This window comes from Chiloscyllium plagiosum, unplaced genomic scaffold (assembly GCF_037043375.1).
Source record: "Chiloscyllium plagiosum isolate Xiang-an unplaced genomic scaffold, Cpla_swu_hap1 HiC_scaffold_27, whole genome shotgun sequence".
Lineage (NCBI taxonomy): Eukaryota > Metazoa > Chordata > Chondrichthyes > Orectolobiformes > Hemiscylliidae > Chiloscyllium > Chiloscyllium plagiosum.
In genome coordinates, this window is record NW_028270165.1 from 28,912,293 (window position 1) to 28,933,348 (window position 21,056).

The 21,056-nt window shown below is 49.5% G+C and overlaps 2 protein-coding genes across 2 annotated transcripts in view; one reads left to right on the forward strand and one right to left on the reverse strand.

Moving 5' to 3' along the window:
- Window positions 1–401: 401 nt before the first annotated feature.
- LOC122543466 (uncharacterized) overlaps window positions 402–21,056 on the reverse strand; it is a 45,725-nt gene continuing 25,070 nt past the window's right edge. The window contains 1 exon segment of the mRNA XM_087974249.1: window positions 402–1,190. Coding sequence (XP_087830375.1) covers window positions 402–1,190 — 789 coding nt within the window.
- LOC148143497 (uncharacterized) lies at window positions 2,121–13,375 on the forward strand. Its single transcript, XM_043682178.2, has 2 exons — window positions 2,121–2,565; window positions 4,084–13,375. Exon 2 carries the CDS (start codon window positions 4,417–4,419, stop codon window positions 5,341–5,343), a length of 927 nt encoding a protein of 308 aa, XP_043538113.1. The 5' UTR covers window positions 2,121–2,565; window positions 4,084–4,416; the 3' UTR covers window positions 5,344–13,375.

The following is a 21,056-nucleotide window of genomic DNA, read 5'->3' on the forward strand; positions in this document are numbered from 1 at the left end:
CCATAGTGTTCAGGGATGTGTAGGTTAGGTGCATTTGTAAATGTAGAGTAATGGGGAATAGGTTTGGGTGGGATGCTCTTCGGAGGGTCAGTTTGGACTTGTGGGGCCGAAGGGATTGAAGAGATTCTAACTCCAACCCCTCAGGATCTCACATGTTGCAAAAGGTCACCTGTCATTCTTCTAAGCTCCAATGGATACAGGCCTAACCAATCCAACCCCGCCCTTACCCCTGCCTCCAACTCAGTATCAGCTGAGCAAAGTCTCACGTGAAATGATCCACCACCACCGGGAACGTTGAACATGGAATGGTGGATGATGTGGGTCTCTGGAGTGGCTCTCCTATCCACCATCTCCTGACTCTGAGATAACAGTGCTGACCGCCCTTTCAGGTTGAGCATGGTTCACTCCCGGTTGTGATCAACAGACGCAATAACAGCAGAAGCCAAGCACTGTCATCATTTGTGGACTCGCTGGTGCTTCCGCAGCCCAGATGACTGACTAAATCCCTTCCCACACACAGAGCAGACGAACGGCCTCTCCCCTGTGTGAACACGCTGGTGTCTGCGGAGGTTGGACGAGGTTATAAATCTCTTTGCACAGTGAGAGCAGCTGAACGGTCTCTCCTCAGTGTGAATTCGCTGGTGCAGCATCAGGTTCCGAGAGGTTTTGTAGCTGCGACCGCAGTCCGAGCACCGAAAAGGCCTTTCGCTGGTGTGAGAGACGTGGTGCCTCTGCAGCTCGGATGACTGAACGAATCCCTTACCGCACACAGAGCAGGTGAACGGCCTCTCCCCGGTGTGAATTCGCTGGTGTCTCCGCAGGCTGTACGAATCACTGAAGTCCTTCCCACATTCAGAGCAGTTGAATGGCCTCTCGCCGGTGTGAACCCGCTGGTGTGTCAACAGGCTGGATGAGGCACTGAATCCTCTTCCACACACAGAGCAGGTGAAAGGCCACTCCCCAGAGTGAACTCGCTGGTGTTTCAAAAGGCTGGAAAACTGACTAAAGCTCTTCTCACACACAGAGCAGGTGAATGGCCTCTCCCCAGTGTGAACCCTCTGGTGTCTCAGCAGGGTGGATGAATTAACAAATCTCTTCTCACACTGGCAGCAGGTGAATGGCCGTTCCCCAGTGTGACTGCGTCGATGAATCTCCAGTTCAGATGGAACTTTGAAGCCGATCCCACAGTCCTCACATTTCCATGGTTTCTCCATGGTGCAGATGTCCTTGTGTATGTCCAGGGTCAATAATGAGCTAAAGCCCCATCCTTACATAGAAACATTGCTTCAACAAAATGTGCTTTCAGTCAGTGCAACTGCATAAATAGTTAAAGCTCCTTCCCACAGTCACCTCACTGGAGCACTCTCGCTGTCCCAGGCACAGTGACGTTTAAAACATTTTGAAACAGGAAGAACAGACAAGCATTTCTCCTTTAAGATTCCAAGGCCAACTATATTCGGATCCCAGATATGTCACACATTTGCATGACGTGTGGTTTGAGTACTCAGTCTTTAAATCGTCCTGTAAAAGATCACAAAGACGTTACTACCAGTTCAGGTTGAAATTCAGATTTCAATTGAACAATATTTTTTCCACGCTCATTCCCCAAAATATGTAAATTTATATCCTGCACACTCTCCCTCTATTATTACACTGCTGGCCTAATATACACTGTCCCCGTTCTTATAAAAGGTACTGATTCATGTTGATCGACAGGTCCACATTCGACCTATTTGATGATATCGCATCACACAGGTCGAGTGACTGTCCGGCCTTGAGGTTTGATCCTGCAAATCCTGCCTTTCAAGTATCCTGTCAAACAAATTTACAAAACTCTTGTGCTCGAAGTGAAGGAGAATCGAAATCATTTCAAAACGAAATTAGATGGCATTTGAAGGATGTCAACATGCAAGGCTGCGGGGACACAGAGGGAGGCTGGGACGAATTGGACGCTCCAATTTACTGTCCCTTAAACCCTGAGCCATCCTTTGCAGAAATCCTCCAACTGTGAACATCTGGCAAGCGGTCATCGCCTTAGCCGGAGAAACCGATGTATCAAGCTGACAGGAAAAGTGTTAATGCCTTAAAGAGAGATAGGCATACCTGAACCAACCTTTGCAGAGCACGCTCCTTCCCTGGAATCACTTCCTGTGCCTTCATGTACTGCAAGTGAGGAGAGAAATGCAAAGAGGACTCTTGGTTGCACAGAGGAGGAAGTAATCGCTCGAATGGGGCAACTTCCTCATTGTGACGTTGAACACCAGGGGGGGTGGAGTCTGCAAGGTTTGTGAAGTCTGTGTGGAGCAGCCAATAGGAACAGCCGGGTTGGGTGGTGCTCCTCGGGGTTCCAGGCTGCGCGCTCGGGACACGGTGGCTCCACCCCTTCCCATTGTTTCCCCCCCCCTCGCTACTTCATCGCGGAGACAAAGGTTTCCAGGGCGACCGGCTGCCGGACCGGCGCGAGAGGCAGCTCCTCCCTTCCCCGTCTGCCGCAACTGCGCCTGCTCCGTACAGCTCTGCTTCCCCCCCCCCACTTCTCCAGCCGCTGCTGCTTTTGTGTTGCAGGTGAGGGCCGGGCAGGGTCGCTTTCGCGCAGCGCAGGGTGCACACTGCACGGAGCATCGGTCAGCCAAAGCAATTCCTTCTCCCACACCCTTTGCAAAATCCTGGACCCCCCCGGGTGCAGGGGGACACGTGGGGGGAAACTTGGAGAAAAGAGGGGATTGCAGATCAGGGTCGAGAGTGTGGGGCTGGAAAAGCACAGCAGGTCAGGCAGCATCCCAGGGGCAGCAGAGTGGACACTTGGGGCATAAAGCCCTACATCAGCAATCTCCTCGTCCTCTTGAGATAATCTTCACTGCCCAACAACTTCCTTGGAAAATCCTGGGCTCTGGGGTGCAGGGGAATGTTGGGGGAACTTGGGGAAAAGTGAGCACTGCAGATGCTGGAGATCGGGGTGGAAGAGTGCAGCGCTGGAAAAGCACGGCAGGTCAGGCAGCGTCCCGGGAGCATCGAGGTTTCGGGCATAAGCCCTTCACCAGGAATGAGGCTTGTGGCCCAAGAGGGTAGAGAGATAAATGGGAGGGGGGGGTGGGCAGGTAACAGGGAATGCAATAGATAGATGGAGGTGGGGGTAACGGTGATAGGTCGGAGAGGCGGGTGAAGCAGACGGGTGGGAAAGGCGAGGGACAGGTGAAGAGGGTGGTGCAGAGCTGGAGGCTTCGGAGTGGGATAAGGTGGGGGGAGGGGAAACGGGTGAAATCCACGTTGACCCCCTGTGGTTGCAGGGTTCCGAGGCGGAAGATGAGGTGTCCTTCTTCCAGGTGGTTAGGGTTTGCCGATGGAGGAGGCCCAGGACCTGCATGTCCTCGGCAGAGTGGGAGGGGGAGGTGAAGTGTTCGGCCACGGGGCAGTTGGGTTGGTTGGTGCGGGTGTCCTAGAGATGTTTTCTGAAATAATCCGCAAGTTGGCATCCTGTCTCCCTGATGTGGAGGAGACCGCATCGGGTGCAATGGACACAGGAGATGACATTGGTGGAGGTACAGGTAAATTTTTGTTGGATGTGGAAGGATCCTTTGGGGCCTTGGACCGAGGTAAGGGGGAACTTTCTTTCTTTGATATTCACAGAACTGCCCTCCTCTTGGTTTTCTGTGTGTGTGTGGTCTCTGCGTCCCAGACGGAGAAAGGATGAGTGAGCATCCATTAAACAGCATGGATCAGTCCCTTTGTGAGAGTAGAGAGCATGAACTTGAGGTAGAATTAGAATTTTTGGAATTAGAAGTGTGGAAATAGGCCCTTAAGCGCAACAACTCCTCCACCAAAGAGTAACCCACTCAGAGTCATTCCCCTATTACTCAATAATTACGCCGGACTAATGCATCTAACGTATACATCCCTGACCACTATGGGCAATTAAGCATGGCCAATTCCCCTAACCTGCACATCCTTGCAGAGGGAGAGTGTGTGAGATGTAAATTTTCCATGTTTGCGAACAAAAGATGGGAGGCCGTTTCACGAAAACTTGAATTGCCCTCTGAGGTTGTGGGCTGTACTGACAGTATTTACTCTTGTAATATGTTACAGGATATTAGATGGAGAGGGTTTGAAGACAGAACTCTCAAGCCAACCAGCCTGTCAAGATCTGACAGTCACTGTCTTCATCAAGACTTATTGGCCTCTGTATCTGCTGAAGGAGAATGATCATTCTTGTCCTCACTGCTTCAGAAGCTGTCAACCATCATCCTGATTCAACTAGCACGGAGGCTCACCACTGAAGTCAACATTGTTTCAGTGCTGTGAACGTTAACTGGTTACAGGGCTAGAATAGTATTGCCCTGTTCACAGCAGAAAAACCATTAGAGGGGTTGTGGATGATATTTTACCTGATCGTCAAACCCGGACAGATAGAAGGTCAGCATGGAGAAACCGTGGAAGTGTGAGGACTGTGGGAAAGGCTTCAAAGCCCCATCTGAGCTTGAGATTCATCGCCGCAGTCACACCGGGGAAAGACCATTCACCTGCTCCGTGTGCGGGAAGGGATTCAGCGATTCGTCCAACCTGCTGATGCACCAGCGTGTTCACACGGGGGAGAGGCCGTTCGCCTGCTCCGAGTGCGGGAAAGGATTCACTCGATCATCCAACCTGCAAGCACACCAGCGTGTTCACACGGGGGAGAGGCCGTTCACCTGCTCGACGTGTGGGAAGGGATTTACTTTGTTATCCCACCTCCAGATGCACCAGCGTGTTCACACGGGGGAGAGGCCGTTCACCTGCTCTGTGTGTGGGAAGGCGTTCACTATTCTGTCCAATCTGCAGAAACACCATCGGGTTCACACTGGGGAAAAGCCTTTCACCTGCTCTGCCTGCGGAAAGGGATTCGCTCAGCTGTCCCACCTGCAAACACATCAGCATGTTCACACCGGGGAGAAGCCGTTCACCTGTGCCGAGTGTGGGAAGGGGTTCACGGAGCTGTCCAAACTCCAGATACATCAGAGAGTTCATTCTGGGGAGAGGCCGTTCATCTGTTCTGAATGTGGGAAGGGATTCACTCTGTCCTCCACCCTGCTGACTCACCAGCGGGTCCACACCAATGAGAGGCCATTCATCTGCTGTGACTGCGGAAAAGGTTTTAAGGATTCGTCCAGCCTATTAATCCACCAGCGAGTCCACACCGGGGCGAGGCCCTTCGTCTGCTCCACATGTGGGAAGGGCTTCACTCAGTCATCTAGCCTGTTGACACACCAGCGAGTTCACTCTGGGGAAAGGCCATTCATCTGCACTGAGTGTGGAAAGGGCTTCACTCAGTCATCGAACCTACGGGCACACCAGAGAGTTCACAAGTGATGACAAGGGGTCAGATCCGGTGGATAGTGTTGATGTCCTTGAAGCTTTCGTTGGGACAGTGCAACGGGCCTCAGACAGAAATCTGTGCAGGAAAACGCAATAGCGTATTGAAGTAGCAGTTGACGGGTTCATGTTGGCGGACTGAGCTGGGGAGATCTGTAAAGCTGTCTCTCTTTGGTTCAGGGAAAATTTGTCCTAATTTCATAGCTTGACTCAATCTCTCCCCCAGCTGCAGAGGGAACAACCCTAGTCTGACGGTCTGAAATAAAGAAGACTCGTCCTGTCAAAAAAACCACATCTGACAGTCTGACATCTACCTGAAATCTCAGCGCAACCGAGGGGAGGGTGAGCAAACTTTCAGGCCGGACAGACAGACCCGTCACTGTGCTGTTTTGGTCAAGATGGCCTTCAAATTCAGAATGTGAGGTTGGGATACCGGTGTGAGTGGGTAGACATCATGTGCTCCCTTTGAAGCTGTGAACTTGGGGAAATTTCATGATGAACTGAAGAGCAGGTCCCAAACACGTGCAACCCCTTGAGAAAACAGCCAGACGTCAAATGGTGAATGTGGCCTGGGGACCGAGACAACATTGTGACATCATCAAGACAGTGACACGTCGTCCAGACAGGAACGTGACTTGGAATGATCGGGAGAGAATTCAACTCACAAGGAATGGTCAGAGAATGAGGGAGATGAATGTGCAAGGGATGACGATATTTGCACTGAGACAAGTAAATCCTGCGCCCACACCTCCCCCTCCTCACCTCCATCCAAGGCCCCAGAGGATCCTTCCTCATCCGACAGAGATTTACCTGCACTTCCACACACGTCAAACTACTGTGTCCGTTGCACCCGATATGGTCTCCTCTACACTGGGGAGACAGACGCCAACTTGCAGGTCGTTTTGGAGAACATCTCCGGGACACCCGCACCAACCAATCCCACCGCCCCGTGGCTGAACACTTCAACCCTCCTTCCCACTCTGCCACAGACTTGGGCCTACTCCATCGCTAAACTCTAACTACCCGACGCTTGGCGGAAGAACGCCTTGGGACCCTCCAACCACATGGAATCAATGCGGATTTCACCAATTTCCTCATCTCCCCTCCCTCCACCTTATTCCAGATCCAACCTTCCAACTCGGCACCGCCCTCATGATCTGTCCTACCTGTCCATCTTCCTTCCCACCTATCCGCTCCGCCCTCCTCTCTGACCTATCACCATTACCCCCACCTCTATCTACCCCTCAGCTACCTTCTCCCCAGTCCCCAGCCCCCTCCCATGTATCTCTCCACCCCCTTGGGCCACAAGCCTCATTCCGGATGAAGGGCTTATGCCCGTACCATCGACTCTCCTGCTCCTCGGATGCTGCCCTGACCGCCTGTGCTTTTCCAGCGCCACGCTCTTCGACTCTGATCTCCAGCGTCTGCAGCCCTCCCTTTCTCCGTTGCGACAAGACATTGGGAGAGAGGAAGCTAAATAGGAACTGTGAAGGGACAGTTGGAGAATCTTTCACTTCCATCCATGACCCATTGCTGGAAGCTCACGTATCTGTGCGCGATTAACTTAAACTTCACAGCACTCCTTCCGAAGAAGATGTGACCCCCCCCCCAACAGGGCAGGGCCAGAACACAAAAAGAAAGTAAAATGTAGAATTAAATGAACATCAGAGAGAACGCCTCCCCCCCTCAAGGTGTGAACTGTGAAAATATTGAGGTACCGTCTACTTTGGATTTTCTTGCTAGTCACTGATTAAATACTTTATCTTGTTTTAACTACACTCCGGGTCAAGATGGTGGACAGGTGACAGGATGGAAATTATGGCTTGATCCTTCGTTCTTACAATATCTTATTGATCTGACAGGGGCCAAATTTCAGAAATCCATCAGAACTGAGAACAAATGGTTTGCTCTGTAGGAACGGGGAGATCCACAGCTCCTAGAGTTCGGAGGAAGCAAGAGGGGCCCGGAATCCGAGACAGTGTCAAGGCCACTGTGTTTTCACTGGTTGTGATGGGAACGCTGACTCCCTGCACCGGGGGTGGGTGAGGGGGACCGATTGTCGGAGAGTGTGACCAGACTTGGGCAGGTTCAGACGGTTCAAGGGCAGATCGTGTAATTGCTTTGTGCAACTGACCCTCACCAATGACTGGGTTCAATCAGTCTCCGTCTGGAAAACAGTATGAGGAGGAATGTCCTGAGCTCAGAGATTTGTTGAATTTTTACAGATTTGACAGACTGGTGCCATGGCCTCGAGGGCAGATGGTGCTTTTCCCCAGTGTAATGGTGTTGCTACTCTGCCTCGATATGACCGGTCAAACGTCAACATCTGTCAGCAGTGAAACATTAACAGAAAGATTAGATTAGATTAGATTACTTACAGTGTGGAAACAGGCCCTTCGGCCCAACAAGTCCACACCGACCCGCCAAAGCGCAACCCACCCATACCCCTACATGTACCCCTTACCTAACACTACGGGCAATTTAGCATGGCCAATTCACCTAACCTGCACATCTTTGGACTGTGGGAGGAAATCGGAGCACCCGGAGGAAACCCACGCAGACACGGGGAGAACGTGCAAACTCCACGCAGTCAGTCGCCTGAGGCGGGAATTGAACCCGGGTCCCTGGCGCTGTGAGGCAGCAGTGCTAACCACTGTGCCACCGTGCCGCCAAGATGATCACGTCTAATCCATTTCCTAATATCACTGTGTCAAACCAAAAAGGAAATCTCATCTTCCACTCTGGCTCCTTACCAATGAACTGAGAGGGATATCTATTCTGTTACGGCACTGCCTACCACCCTCCCCTGAACAGGTTGGCATGGTGGCTCAGTGGTTAGCCCTGCTGCCTCACCACCCCAGGACTCGGGTTCGATTCCAGCCTCGGGCGACTGTGCAAACTCCTCACAGACATTCTCCCTGGGTCTCCTCCCACGATCCAAAGATGTGCAGTTGAGGGTGAATTGGCCATGGGAAATTGGCCATAGTGTTAGGTACATCAGTCAGAGGGAAATGTAGGGGAATGGGTCTGAGTGGTTACTCTTCGGAGGGTTCGCGTAGACTTGTTGGGCCGGAGGGCCTGTTACCATACTGTAGGGAATCGAATCTTTAAAAAAGAGACACAAATTTAATCAGGAAAAGTCCAGCAGCATCCGATATTTTTACTGGTAAGAGCTTATAAATGAAATAGAATAAAAATTACTTGAGAATCAAAGGGAGTCAGAGTTAAAGGAACGCGTAAACGGCTCTGGAACAAAATGTTCCTCTTGGACTCCTCTGTCCCCCTGTTCCTGTGACTGTCTGCTTTGGACACTGTCACTGAACCCACGGAGGTCCTTGTGAAAGCCCACTTCCCAGTCTGTCCCAGCACCTTCCTGTCTCTCTCTTCGTCAATGACCCCCCCCTAAGGGTTTCAGGCCCCATTATTCTCAGCTTCCGCTCTGTCACCTGACTCTGTCAAAAACAACAGAGACAGAAATGTGCAGGAGGCCCGAATGGTTACTCCAAACTCCAGGCTGTAAACCAACATAGAACATTCCAGTGCAGTACAGGCCCTTCAGCCCTCGATGTTGCACCGACCTGTGGAACCAATCTGAAGCCCATCTAACCTACACTATTCCATTCTCCTGTCTACTGACCATTTAAATGCCCTCAAAGTTGGCGAGTCTACTACTGTTCCAGGCAGTGCGTTCCACACCCTGACTACTCTCTGAGTAAAGAAAATACCTCTGACATCTGACCTATATCTATCAATTCAACATTAGTTATTAAAACACTTATATTCACACAATATTAATAGATTGAGTTAAAAATCACACAATATCAGGTTATAGTCCAACAGAGTCATAGAGATGTACAGCATGGGAACAGACCCTTCGGTCCAACCCGTCCATGCCGACCAGATATCCCAACCCAAACTAGTCCCACCTGCGAGCACCCGGCCCATATCCCTCCAAACCCTTCCTATTCATATACCCATCCAGATGCCTTTTAAATGTTGTAATTGTACCAGCCTCCACCACTTCCTCTGGCAGCTCATTCCACACACGTATCACCCTCTGTGTGAAAAAGCTGCCCTTTAGGTCTCTTCTATATCTTTCCCCTCTCACCCTAAACCTATGCCCTCTAGTTCTGGACTCCCCGACCCCAGGGAAAAGACCTTGTCTATTTATCCTATCCCCATGCCCCTCATAATGTTGTAAACCTCTATAAGGTCACCCCTCAGCCTCCGGCGCTCCAGGGAAAACAGCCCCAGCCTGTTCAGCCTCTCCCTGTAGCTCAAATCCTCCAACCCTGGCAACATCCTTGTAAATCTTTTCTGTACCAAACGACTTCAATCGTGTGGACTTGTTGGGCCGAAGGGCCTGTTTCCACACTGTAATGTAATGTAATCTAATCTAAAACGGGCAATTTCACATTTTCTCACGTTATATTCTCTGGCACACATTTTTAACTCCTGTCAGGCCACAGGGGAAGAGCCAGAGGATGGCTAATCTGGTTCACTTCTTAAGAGGGGTGGTAGAGATGAACCAGCAAATTTGAGACCGACGAGTCTCGTGTCAGTGGTAAGGAAACTATTGGAGAAATTTCTGAAGGAGCAAGACTATGCCTGCCTGGAAGAGCGTGGGTTAATTAGGGATCGTCATCATGGCTTTGCCAGAGGGAGGTCATGTCAATCGAGTGTCTGGATGAGAGAAGTTCGGTTTAGATTAGATTAGATTCCCTTCGGCCCAACAAATCCACACCGACCCTCCGAAGAGCAACCCATCCAGACCCATTTCCCTCTGAGTAATGTACCTCACACCATGGCCAATTCACCCTAACCTGCACATCTTTTTGGACTGTGGGAGGAAACCGGAGCACCCAGAGGAAACCCACACAGACACGGGGGTAGAATGTGCAAACTCCACACAGACAGTCGCCCCCGAAGCCGGAATCGAACCTGGAATCCTGGTGCTGTGAGGCAGCAGTGCTAACCACTGAGCCACCGTGCCACCTGCGTTTGTGTGGGCTGTTGCAAAGCTTTTGAAAAGGTCCCACATGGAACACTGTTTGGGAAGCTTAAAGTACATGGAATCCAGTGAGACATGGTGAGATGGATCAGAAAAACTGGCTTTGTAACAAGAGACAGAGGATAGTGATCGAAGGCTGTTTGAGTGACAGGAAGCCGGTGTCCAGAGGTATACCACAAGGATCAGAACTTAGTGCCTTATTGTTTATTATAATGATTGTAAATGATGTGGATCAAAATGTGCGGGGAATGTTAAGCCAGCTTGCAGGTGACCCCAAGTTTGACAGAGTGGTTAATAGTTGAAGAAGTTGTTTATAAGTTACAGGAAGATATAGATGGGTCACTCTCGTCACTGACGGTATTTAAGCACAAGGTGATGCGCTTTGAAAAATGAAACACAGTGAGGGAGTATTTAATGAATGGCAGGACACTAGGCAGCTTAGCGGAACAGAGGGAGCTTGGGGTATGTATTCACAGATCCTTGAAGTTGGCAGAGCATGTGAATAGGATAGTTAAGAATCAAAGGGGGCACTTTGAGTCTTAGTGATGTACAGCACAGAAACAGACCTTTCCAACTCAGCTGTGCCAACCAGATATCCAAAATTAACCTCGTCCCATTGGCTAGTATATGGTCAATATCCCTCTAAACTCTTCCTTTTCATGTATTCATCCTTTGAAATGCTGTAATTGTACCAGCCTCCACCATCTCCTCTAGCAGCTCATTCCACACACACGCATCACCTGCATGGAAAAGTTGCCCCTTGGGTCCCTTTTAAACCTTCCCTTTCTCACCTTAAATCTCTGCCCTGTATTTCCCTTACCGAGGGAAAAAGGGCCTTGTCTGTTTAGCCTATCCATGATTTTAGAAACCTCTATAAGGTCACCCCTCCGCCTCCGATGCTGCAGGGAAAACAGCCCCAGCCTATTCAGCCTCTCCCTACAGCTCAAACCCTTCAACACTCTCGTAAATCTTTCTGCACCCTTTCGAGTTTCACAACATCCTTCCTACAGCAGTGAGACCAGAATTGAACATCGTATACTAAAAGTGGCTTAACCAGTATCCTGGACAGCCACAACATGACATCCCAACTCCTATACTCAGTGCATTTACCAATAAAGCCAAGCGTACTTGCTTTCATTAGTTGTGGCACAGAGTATAAGGGCAAGGAGGTCGATGATAGAATCCCTGCAGTGTAAGATCAGGCCGTTCAGCCCAGCAAGTCCACACCAACCCTCTGAAGAGCATCCCACCCAGACCCACTATCTCCTACAACGTTGCATTTCCCACAGCTAACCCACCTAGCCTGCACATCTTTGGACTGTGGGAGGAAACCCATGCAAAGACAGGGAGAATGTGCAAACTCCACACAGAAAGTTACCCAAGGCTGAGGATCGGACCTGGGTCCCCTGGTGCAGGAGCCACCATGCGCCCCAGCTAATGTTGGAGTTGTACATAGTGTAGGTCAGACCACAACGGGAGCACTGTGTTGCAGTTATGGTCACCACATTGTGTGAAGGATGTGATAGCACTCAAATGCGGACAGAGGAAGTTCACCAGGATATTGCCTGTGATGGAGAAACTGGCCTATAAGGAAAGACTTGATCATCTTGGATTGTTTTCTCTGGAGCTTAGGGGACGGGGCATGATTGAGGGATATAACATTAATGTGAGGTGATGCACTTTGGGAAGAATAACAGGAAGGCAGAGTACTGGGTCGATGGAAAGATTCTTGGTAGTGTGGATGTGCAGAGGGATCTTGGAGTCCATGTACATAGATCCCTGAAAGTTGCCACCACGTTGATAGTGCTGTTAAGAAGGCATATGGTGTGTTAGGCTTCATTTGTAGACGGATTGAGTTCCAGACCCGCAATATCATGCTGCAACTATACAAAACGCTGGTGCGGCCACACTTGGAATATTGTGTACAGTTCCGGTCCCCATATTTCGGGAAGGATGTGGAAGCATTGGAAAAGGTGCCAAGGAGATTTACCAGGATGTTGCCTGGTCTGGAGGGAAGGTCTTATGAGGAAAGGCTGAGGGACTTCAACCTGTTCTCATTGGCAAGAAGAGGGCTAAGAGGGGATTTGATAGAGACTTACAAGATGATCAGAGGATTTGAGAGGGTAGACAGTGACAGTCTTTTTCCTAGGATGATGATGTGAGCTTGTACAAGGGGGCATAACTACAAATTGAGGGGATAGATTTAAGACAGATGTCAGAGGCAGGTTCTTTACGCAGAGAGTGGTAATGGCGTGGAATGCCTTACCTGCTAATGTGGTCAACTCAGCCACATTAGGGAGATTTAAACAATCCTTAGATAAGCACATGGATGATTTTGGGATAGTGTAGGGGGACGAGCTGAGAATAGTTCACAGGTCGGCGCAACTTCGAGGGCCGAAGGGCCTGTTTTGTGCTGTATTGTTCTGTGTTCTATTATGAGGGGCATGGACAGGGTGAAGAGAGAGCAGCTGTGCCCCACTTGGAATGAGGGCTCCATCGCGAGAAGGTATAGTTTTGGAGACAAGGGGCAACAAATCGAGGGGCAAAAACAACTTTAGAAAGAAACGTTTTTACTCAGCAGGTGGTGGGAATCTGGAAGGCACAGCCTGGGAGTGTAGTGGAGGATCGAAACCTCGCAACCTTTTAAAACAAATTGGGATGAGTACTTCAAATATTCAAGGATAGGGAACAAGTGCAGGAAACTGGGAGCAGTGCACTGTTGGTGCAGACTGGATGGGCCAAAGGGCCTTTTAGTAGAGTGTCAAGTAGAGTAGCTTTTTATTTGTCATTCCTACCAGATACAACCGATACGGTAAAAATGAGACAGTGTTCCTCCAGGACTGAGGGTGCTATGTGGACAGCACAAACTACACCATCGTGCAGTGCTTAGGGAGCGTCGGAGGCTGAGTGGTGACTTTATAGAGATTTACAAAGTCGTGAGGGGCATGGATAGGGCAAATAGACTAAGTCTTTTCTCTGGGGTGGGGGAGTCCAGAACCAGAGGGCATAGGTTTAGAATGAGAGGGGAAAGATATAAAAGAGACCTAAGGGGCAACTTTCTCACACAGAGGGTATGAAATGAGCTGCCAGAGGATGTGGTGGAGGCTGGTACAATTGCAACATTTAAGAGGCATTTGGATGGGTATATGAATAGGAGGGGTTTGGAGGGATACGGGCCGGGTGCTGGCAGGTGGGACCAGATTGGTTTGGCATATCTGGTCAGCATGGACGGGTTGAACTGAAGTTTCCATGCTGTACATCTCTATGACTCTAAGTGCAAAACACGCATGTTACAGTGTAACAGAAGAATAATAAATCATAGATACTTTATTCACAGCGGTTAGAAGTCGTGCAAAGAATTTCAGATGGGAAAGTGTCCGATCGTATCGTGTTAAGGAGCCTGATGCCTCAGGGGGGAGAAACTGTTGCACAGTCTGGCCGTGAGAGACCGAATGCTCTGGTATCTTCTGCTAGATGGCAGGAGGGAGAAGAGTTTGATTGAGAGGTGTGTGTGGAGTCTAGAAAAAAGGAGACTCGTGTGACCTGATCGAAATCTTGAAGATGCTTCAATAATCAAGTAATGATTTCAAGAGCAATCTCTTTACCCAGCGAGTGTTGAGAATGAGGAATTCACTCCCTCAGCAAGTGGTGCGGGAATACATTTAAGGGAACGCTGGATACTTACACGAGGGTGAAAGGAATAGTAGGATATGTTGATGGATGGAAGATGAAGAGAGATATGTGACAGTGTGAACTTTAGTAACTGTTGAAAGACTGAAAGAAGCAGTGATAACTCTGTCTGGAATAAAAGACAAGGGCAAATTTATACAGGAATTGAAAGCAATTAGCCTTACATGGGAGCAGGAATGAACAAAACTGTTTTGACACCACATAGAATCAGAGATGTACAGCACTGAAGCAAACCCTTCGGCCCAACCCGTCCAGGCCGACCAGATATCCCAACCCAATCTAGTCCCACCTGCCAGCACCCGGCCCATATCCCTCCAAACCCTTCCTATTCATAGACCCATCCAGATGCCTTTTAAATATTGTAATTGTACCAGCCTCCACCACTTCCTCTGGCAGCTCATTCCATACACATACCACCCTCTACATGAAAAACTTGCCCCTTAGGTCCCTTTTATATCTTTCCCCTCTCACCCTAAACCTCTGCTGTCTAGTTCTGGACTCCCCCAACCCTGAGAAAAGACTTTGTGTATTTATCCTATTATTGCCCCTCATGGTTTTATAAACCTCCCTGCTTGATAACCAGATGCCTCATGCCCTAAGGATAAATGACTGTCCGGCTGAAGAATTTTAGGAGTCACTCCCAGGAAAGCTGTGTCTTCAAACAGAAAGTTAAGGCCAAATGTAAAAAGGGACAAAGAAACTACTTCTGATAAGAAGGCAAGCTGCAGAATTGCCTACTTATCAGAAGTAGCTCCTTTGTTCCTTGTTACATGGATGCAAATGTGGATGAAAGAACATGATGAAAGGATCTGAAGATTCATCGATAATGTTACATCATAGACCCACAGGACAAAAATCTGTGTAATAATCCGACAGCAGAGCCCTTCACTCTCAGAACTTCAAAGAACATCACTGCACAAGGACTGAACCCTGGACACTTCCAGAGACAGGGACTGTTGGTTAGAATCGGAGCTAAATTCCACCATTAATCAGGTCATAGCCAAGTTGAGTTGTGAGGCTTAACTTGCTGACCTGAGAGCTCTTATTTTGGTTGCTGCTTGCAATAAAGTTTAAAAGCTTGTTTCAGTTCTTGATGGCCTATGAGATTTCTTAATCAGTAGATGAAATAAAGGTAACTTGTGGTGACTTATCTATAACAGTTAGGTGCACACTTATGTAGAGCATAAATACTGACAGAGACCAATTGAGCCAATTGGTCACGTCCTGTGCTGTAGACTCAATGGAACAGACACGCATATTTATTTTAGATAAATTGAAGTGGCAGGGAAAACATTTTTTTAATCCAGATTGAAATAAATGTACTTCATCAGCTTCTATGGTTCATTTCAGTGGAAATCATAGAATCCCTACAGTGTGGAAACAGGCCCTTCGGCCCAGCAAGTCCACACTGACTCTCCGAAAAGCAACCAACCCAAAACCCATTGTCCTACATTTACCCCTAGCCCACACATCCCTGTACACCATGGGCAATTTAGCATGGCCAATTCACCCTCAACTGCACACCTTTGGATTGTGGGAGGAAACATGAGCATGGTGGCTCAGTGGTTAGCACCACTGCCTCACAGCACCAGGGACGTGGGTTCAATTCCAGCCTCGGGCAACTGTCTGTGTGGAGTTTCCGCATTCTCCCTGTGTCTGCGTAGGTTTCCTCCAGGTGCTCCGGTTTCCTCCCACAGTCCAAAGATGTGCAGATCAGGTGAATTGGCTGTGCTGAATTGCCCGTAGTGTTAGGTGCATTAGTCAGGGGTAAAATATACGGTAGGGGAATGGGGTCTGGGTGGGTTACTCTTCGGAGGGTCGGTGTGGACAGGTTGGGCCGAAAGGCCTGTTTCCACGCTGTAGGGAATCTAATCAAACCCACGCAGACAAGGGGGAGTATGTGCAGACTCCACACAGACAGGTCCCCGAAGCTGGGATTGAACCCAGTCCCTGGCACCATGAGACAGCAGTGCTAACCGCTGAGTCACCATGCTGCCCTATGCTGGAAATGTGCACTCCCAGGTTCAAAGAACATTAGGGCGACAGGAAGCAGAGCAGCCAGTCCAATAGAAAGAAACCCTCCAACTTTCCCCACGGTCAGAATGAATCGGTTTCAGTCCTGGGTGTGGTTACCAGCAGAACCCAGTCTCTTTCAATACTTACAAACTCATTGGTATCTGAGCAGGGCCGAGCATTCAGTGAATACCACGTGCACTTTTGTCAGCGTTAATTCGTTGGCATTCTGAACCCATCCACCCACCAAGTAAGAGCGCCTGAACAGGGTCTTGTAAATGCATTGATGGCGCCTCAGCTCCCTGGAAATTTTAAAGCGTTTCCCGCAGTGAGTCTTCGTTATTATGGACCTGGAGCCTAAAAGATTGGCAGAAGTGGAGAATGCATATCATTAGAAAATTATATTCTAGATTAGAGTGGTGCTGGGAAAGGACAGCAGTTCAGGCAGCATCGAGGAGCAGGAAAATCGACATTTCGGGCAAAAGCCCTTCATCAGGAATAAAGGCAGAGAGCCTGCAAGGTGGAGAGATAAATGAGAGGAGGGTGGGGGTGGGGAGAAAGTAGCAAAGAGTACAATAGGTGAGTGGAGATGGGGATGAAGGTGACAGGTCAAGGAGGAGGGTGGAGTGGATTGGTGGAAAGGAAGATAAGCAGATAGGACAGGTCATGGGGACAGTGCTGAGCTGGAGGTTTGGAACTAGGGTGAGGTGGGGGAAGGGAAAATGAAACTGTTGAAGTCCACATTGATGCCCTGGGGTTGAAGTGTCCTGAGGCGCAGGTCCTGGGCCTCCTTCACCGTCGCTCCCTCACCACCCGACACCTGCAGGAAGAACGTCTCATCTTCCGCCTCAGAACACTTCAACCCCAGGGCATCAATGTGGACTTCACCAGTTTCCTCATTTCCCCTCTCTCCACCTTACCCCAGTTCCAAACTTTCAGCTCAGCACCAGCCTCATGACCTGTCCTACCTGTCAATCTCCCTTCCCACCTATCCACTCCACCCTCCCCTTTGACCTATCACCTCCATCCCCACCCCATTCACCTATTGTACCCTTTGCTACCTTCCCCCACCCTCCCCTCTGACCTATCACCTCCATCCCCACCCCATTGTACTCTTTGCTATCCTCCCCCACCCTCCCCTCTGACCTATCGCCTCCATCCCCACCCCCATCCACCTCCTGTACCCTTTGCTACCTTCCCCCACCCTCCCCTCTGACCTATCACCTCCATCCCCACCCCCATCCAACTCCTGTACCCTTTGCTACCTTCCCCCACCCTCCCCTCTGACCTATCACCTCTATCCCCACCCCCATCCACCTACTGTACCCTTTGCTATCCTCCCCCACCCTCCCCTCTGACCTATCACCTCTATCCCCACCCCCATTCACCTACTGTACCCTTTGCTATCCTCCCCCACCCTCCCCTCTGACCTATCACCTCCATCCCCACCCCATTGTACTCTTTGCTATCCTCCCCCACCCTCCCCTCTGACCTATCACCTCCATCCCCACCCCATTGTACTCTTTGCTATCCTCCCCCACCCTCCCCTCTGACCTATCACCTCCATCCCCACCCCATTGTACTCTTTGCTATCCTCCCCCACCCTCCCCTCTGACCTATCACCTCCATCCCCACCCCATTGTACTCTTTGCTATCCTCCCCCACCCTCCCCTCTGACCTATCACCTCCATCCCCACCCCCATCCACCTACTGTACTCTATGCTACCCTCTCCCCAGCCCCACTCCCCCTCGCATTTATCTCCCCTCTCTGCAGGCTCCCTGCCTTTATTCCTGATGAAGTGCTTTTGCCCAAAACGTCGATTTTCCTGCTCCTGGGATGCTGCCTGACCTGCTGTGCTTTTCCAGCACCACTCTGACCTGAACTCTGATTTCCAGCATCTGCAGTCATTGTTTTTACCTGAGAACATTATATTGCACAGGCAGATGGAAGAAATAAGGTATAGGGATACAGAGGGGGGTATATTACTGACTGGGTGGCCCTCCACAGTATAGACTGCAGTTACCAAGGTGCAGTCTACTTCAGATTGACACCATCCCTAGTCCTCCAGCAAGGGTCAGCCAGGATCTTTATCCCCGGAGTTTCACTTTGAACCCGACTGTCCGTCCGCATTGTGACGTCCAACAATGGCGGGCGGGGCTTGCCTGAGGCAGCCAAGTCGGAGTCGCAGAGCCCGGCGGTGACGTCCTGGGGTTCCAGCTTGCAGGCAGGAGCCCCGCCCCTAGCCATTGTTTTTTTCCCCCACCTCGCTTCGCCGAGACAACGGTTTCCAGGGCAACCGGCTCGGGGAGCCGCCCCGCCCCATGACGTCGGCCGCTGCCGCGAAACAGCGCCAGCCGCACTGCGCCTGCGCCGGGGCACCTGCCCACTCCTGGGCTGCACTGCAGCTGAGAGACTGTGGCTTTGGAGCTTTCTTGCAACGTCTCGATTTTCCTCCAAGCCGTGCAGTTCAATTTCTGTCTGGTCCTTCTCCACTTCTTTTGCAGGATATCGGAAGGGGAAGGTTTACAGTCACAAATTTCAAAGCAAACATCATGTCAACCCCTGCGCCCAGTCTGTCCAGAAGGGCTTTTCCAGCACCATTCTGATCCAGAATCTTATACTGTTGGTGTGCAAAATCAAAGCCTGGTACAAAGTTAAAAATTACACACCAGGTTCTCGTCCAACAGGTTTATTTGGAAGCACTAGCTTTCGGGGCGCTGCTCCTTCATCAGGCAACTACCTGATGAAGGAGCAGCGCTATGATAGCTAGTGCTTCCAAATACACTGCTGGACTATAACCCGGTGTTGAACCTCCGAAGCGTAACCCACCCAGACCCATTTCCCTCGTGACTAATGCACCTAACACTACAGGCAATTTAGCATTCACCCTGACCTGCACATCTTTGGACTGTGGGAGGAAACCGGAGCACCCGGAGGAAACCCGCGCAGCCACGGGGAGAATTAGATTAGATTAGATCAGATTACTTACAGTGTGGAATGTGCAAACTCCACGCAGTCACCCGAGGCTGGAATCGAACCCGAGTTGAGTGATTTCTAACTTTGCACACCCCAGTCCAACACCGGCACATCCAAATTGGACTGTGAGAGGAAACCAGAGCACCCAGAGGAAACCCACACAGACATGGGGGAGAATGTGCAAACTCCACACAGACAGTCGCCCCGAGGCTGGAATCGAACCTGGATCCCTGGCGCTGTGAGGCAGCAGTGCTAACCACTGAGCCACAGTGCCACCACTTGTGGAGACAAATCAAGAGTTAGCGTTTCAGGTCGAGTGACCCTTCCTCAGAGCTTTCAAGCCTCAAGGCACACGGGATACAACAACTAAGAGATATCCGCGGCCTTCCAGATCATTCATACCCTCCCCCTTGCTTTTGACTCCACCCCCTCCCCAACTCCATCTCCTGTATTATTCACCATCCCTCCTGACCTCCCACTCTCTGACGGTGAACATTCTATACTAAGCAAAGGTTTTATGGACTTCTTCGTCCACCTCCAACACTCTCCCTCCACCAGGACCGCTCCCGCTGGCCCTTTACCTACATTCAACTTGTTCATTGAGAACTGGAGTTCTGAGGAAGGGTCTCCCGACCTGAAACGTTAAGTCTCATTTCTCTCCATAGATGCTGCCAGACCTGCTGAGCTTTTCCAGACATTTCTGTTTATGTTTCTGATTTACAGCACCCGCAGTTCTTTCGGGTGTTTTTTTTAAATAGGAATAAATGGATCTTCTTCAGAATGGAAGGCAGTTTCAAGTACCGCAATGCTGCTTGGGCCCCAGCTGTTCACAATATGCCAACAGTTTGGGTGAAGGAAACCAATGTAATATTTTCAAATTAGTGAATGGCTCAAAACTAGTGACAAGGAGGACATAATATGTCTTTGGTGCAGTTTAAACAAGTTACGTTAAGACAAATTCATGACAGATGAAGCATGAAGTTATTCATTTTTTAACCAATTTGTCAACCCTGCTACTTTTTAAAAATTAAATATCTTTGAACTCTTAATTTTGGTACTAAGCGTAAATTTCTAGTTCAATCAAATCTGTCTTCGGAATTAGACTGACCCTCTGCCTTTTCTTTCATTCTTTACTTTTGAGTTTTACTCTGACAAAGTCATGTTGTCTAATTTCTTAGCTCTTTGGAGTTTGTGTTTTTAAAGTTCAATTTCCCAGTTTTTATTAGTCTCTCTCAATTTCCAGCTGTATTTCCAATTCTTTGTTCCTTTCCTGATCCTTGTCCATTTCTTTTTATCTTTTTTTTCATTTTTAGCTGAATTTTAGATAATTCTAGCACTAGTACATTAAGTTCAGGATTCCCTCATTTCAATTCGATATGCAGAGTAATTGCATACAGCATATAACTTTTACAAAATCTTGCTTTTACTCTCATTTACCGGGTCTTTCAGTTTAGCCTCAAAGATTTCAAATAATGCAGTTCTGGTTTCTACTCCCAGAAGCCTTTACAACATTCAAACATTGCAAGTCAAATTTCTTGAATAAACTTTACTACAAAATTTCTGATTTATGTTCAGAACCTCCTCGCACTCCTATCACGTATTCATACAGACTTACATCCCTCTTAAATTTAATACAGTCTGGTTCCAGTAGGAGTCCCCACTTTGAAATAATGCCAGCGGATGGTACGAGTAATGTGCAAGCACTGGGGGGGGTGACAGATGAACGCAACTTTGTTGTGGAACAAGTCTAACAGGAAGGGAGGGAAGCAGCAGGGGCAATTGATCAGATTGCCTCCGTATTAGTGACAATAGACAATAGGTGCAGGAGTAGGCCATTCTGCCCTTCGAGCCTGCACCACCATTCATTACTATCATGGCTGATCATCCTCAATCAGTATCCTGTTCCTGCCTTATCACCATAACCCTTGATTCCACTATCCTTGAGAGCTCTATCCAACTCTTTCTTCAACGAATCCAGAGACTGGGCCTTCACTGCCTTCTAGGGCAGAGCATTCCACA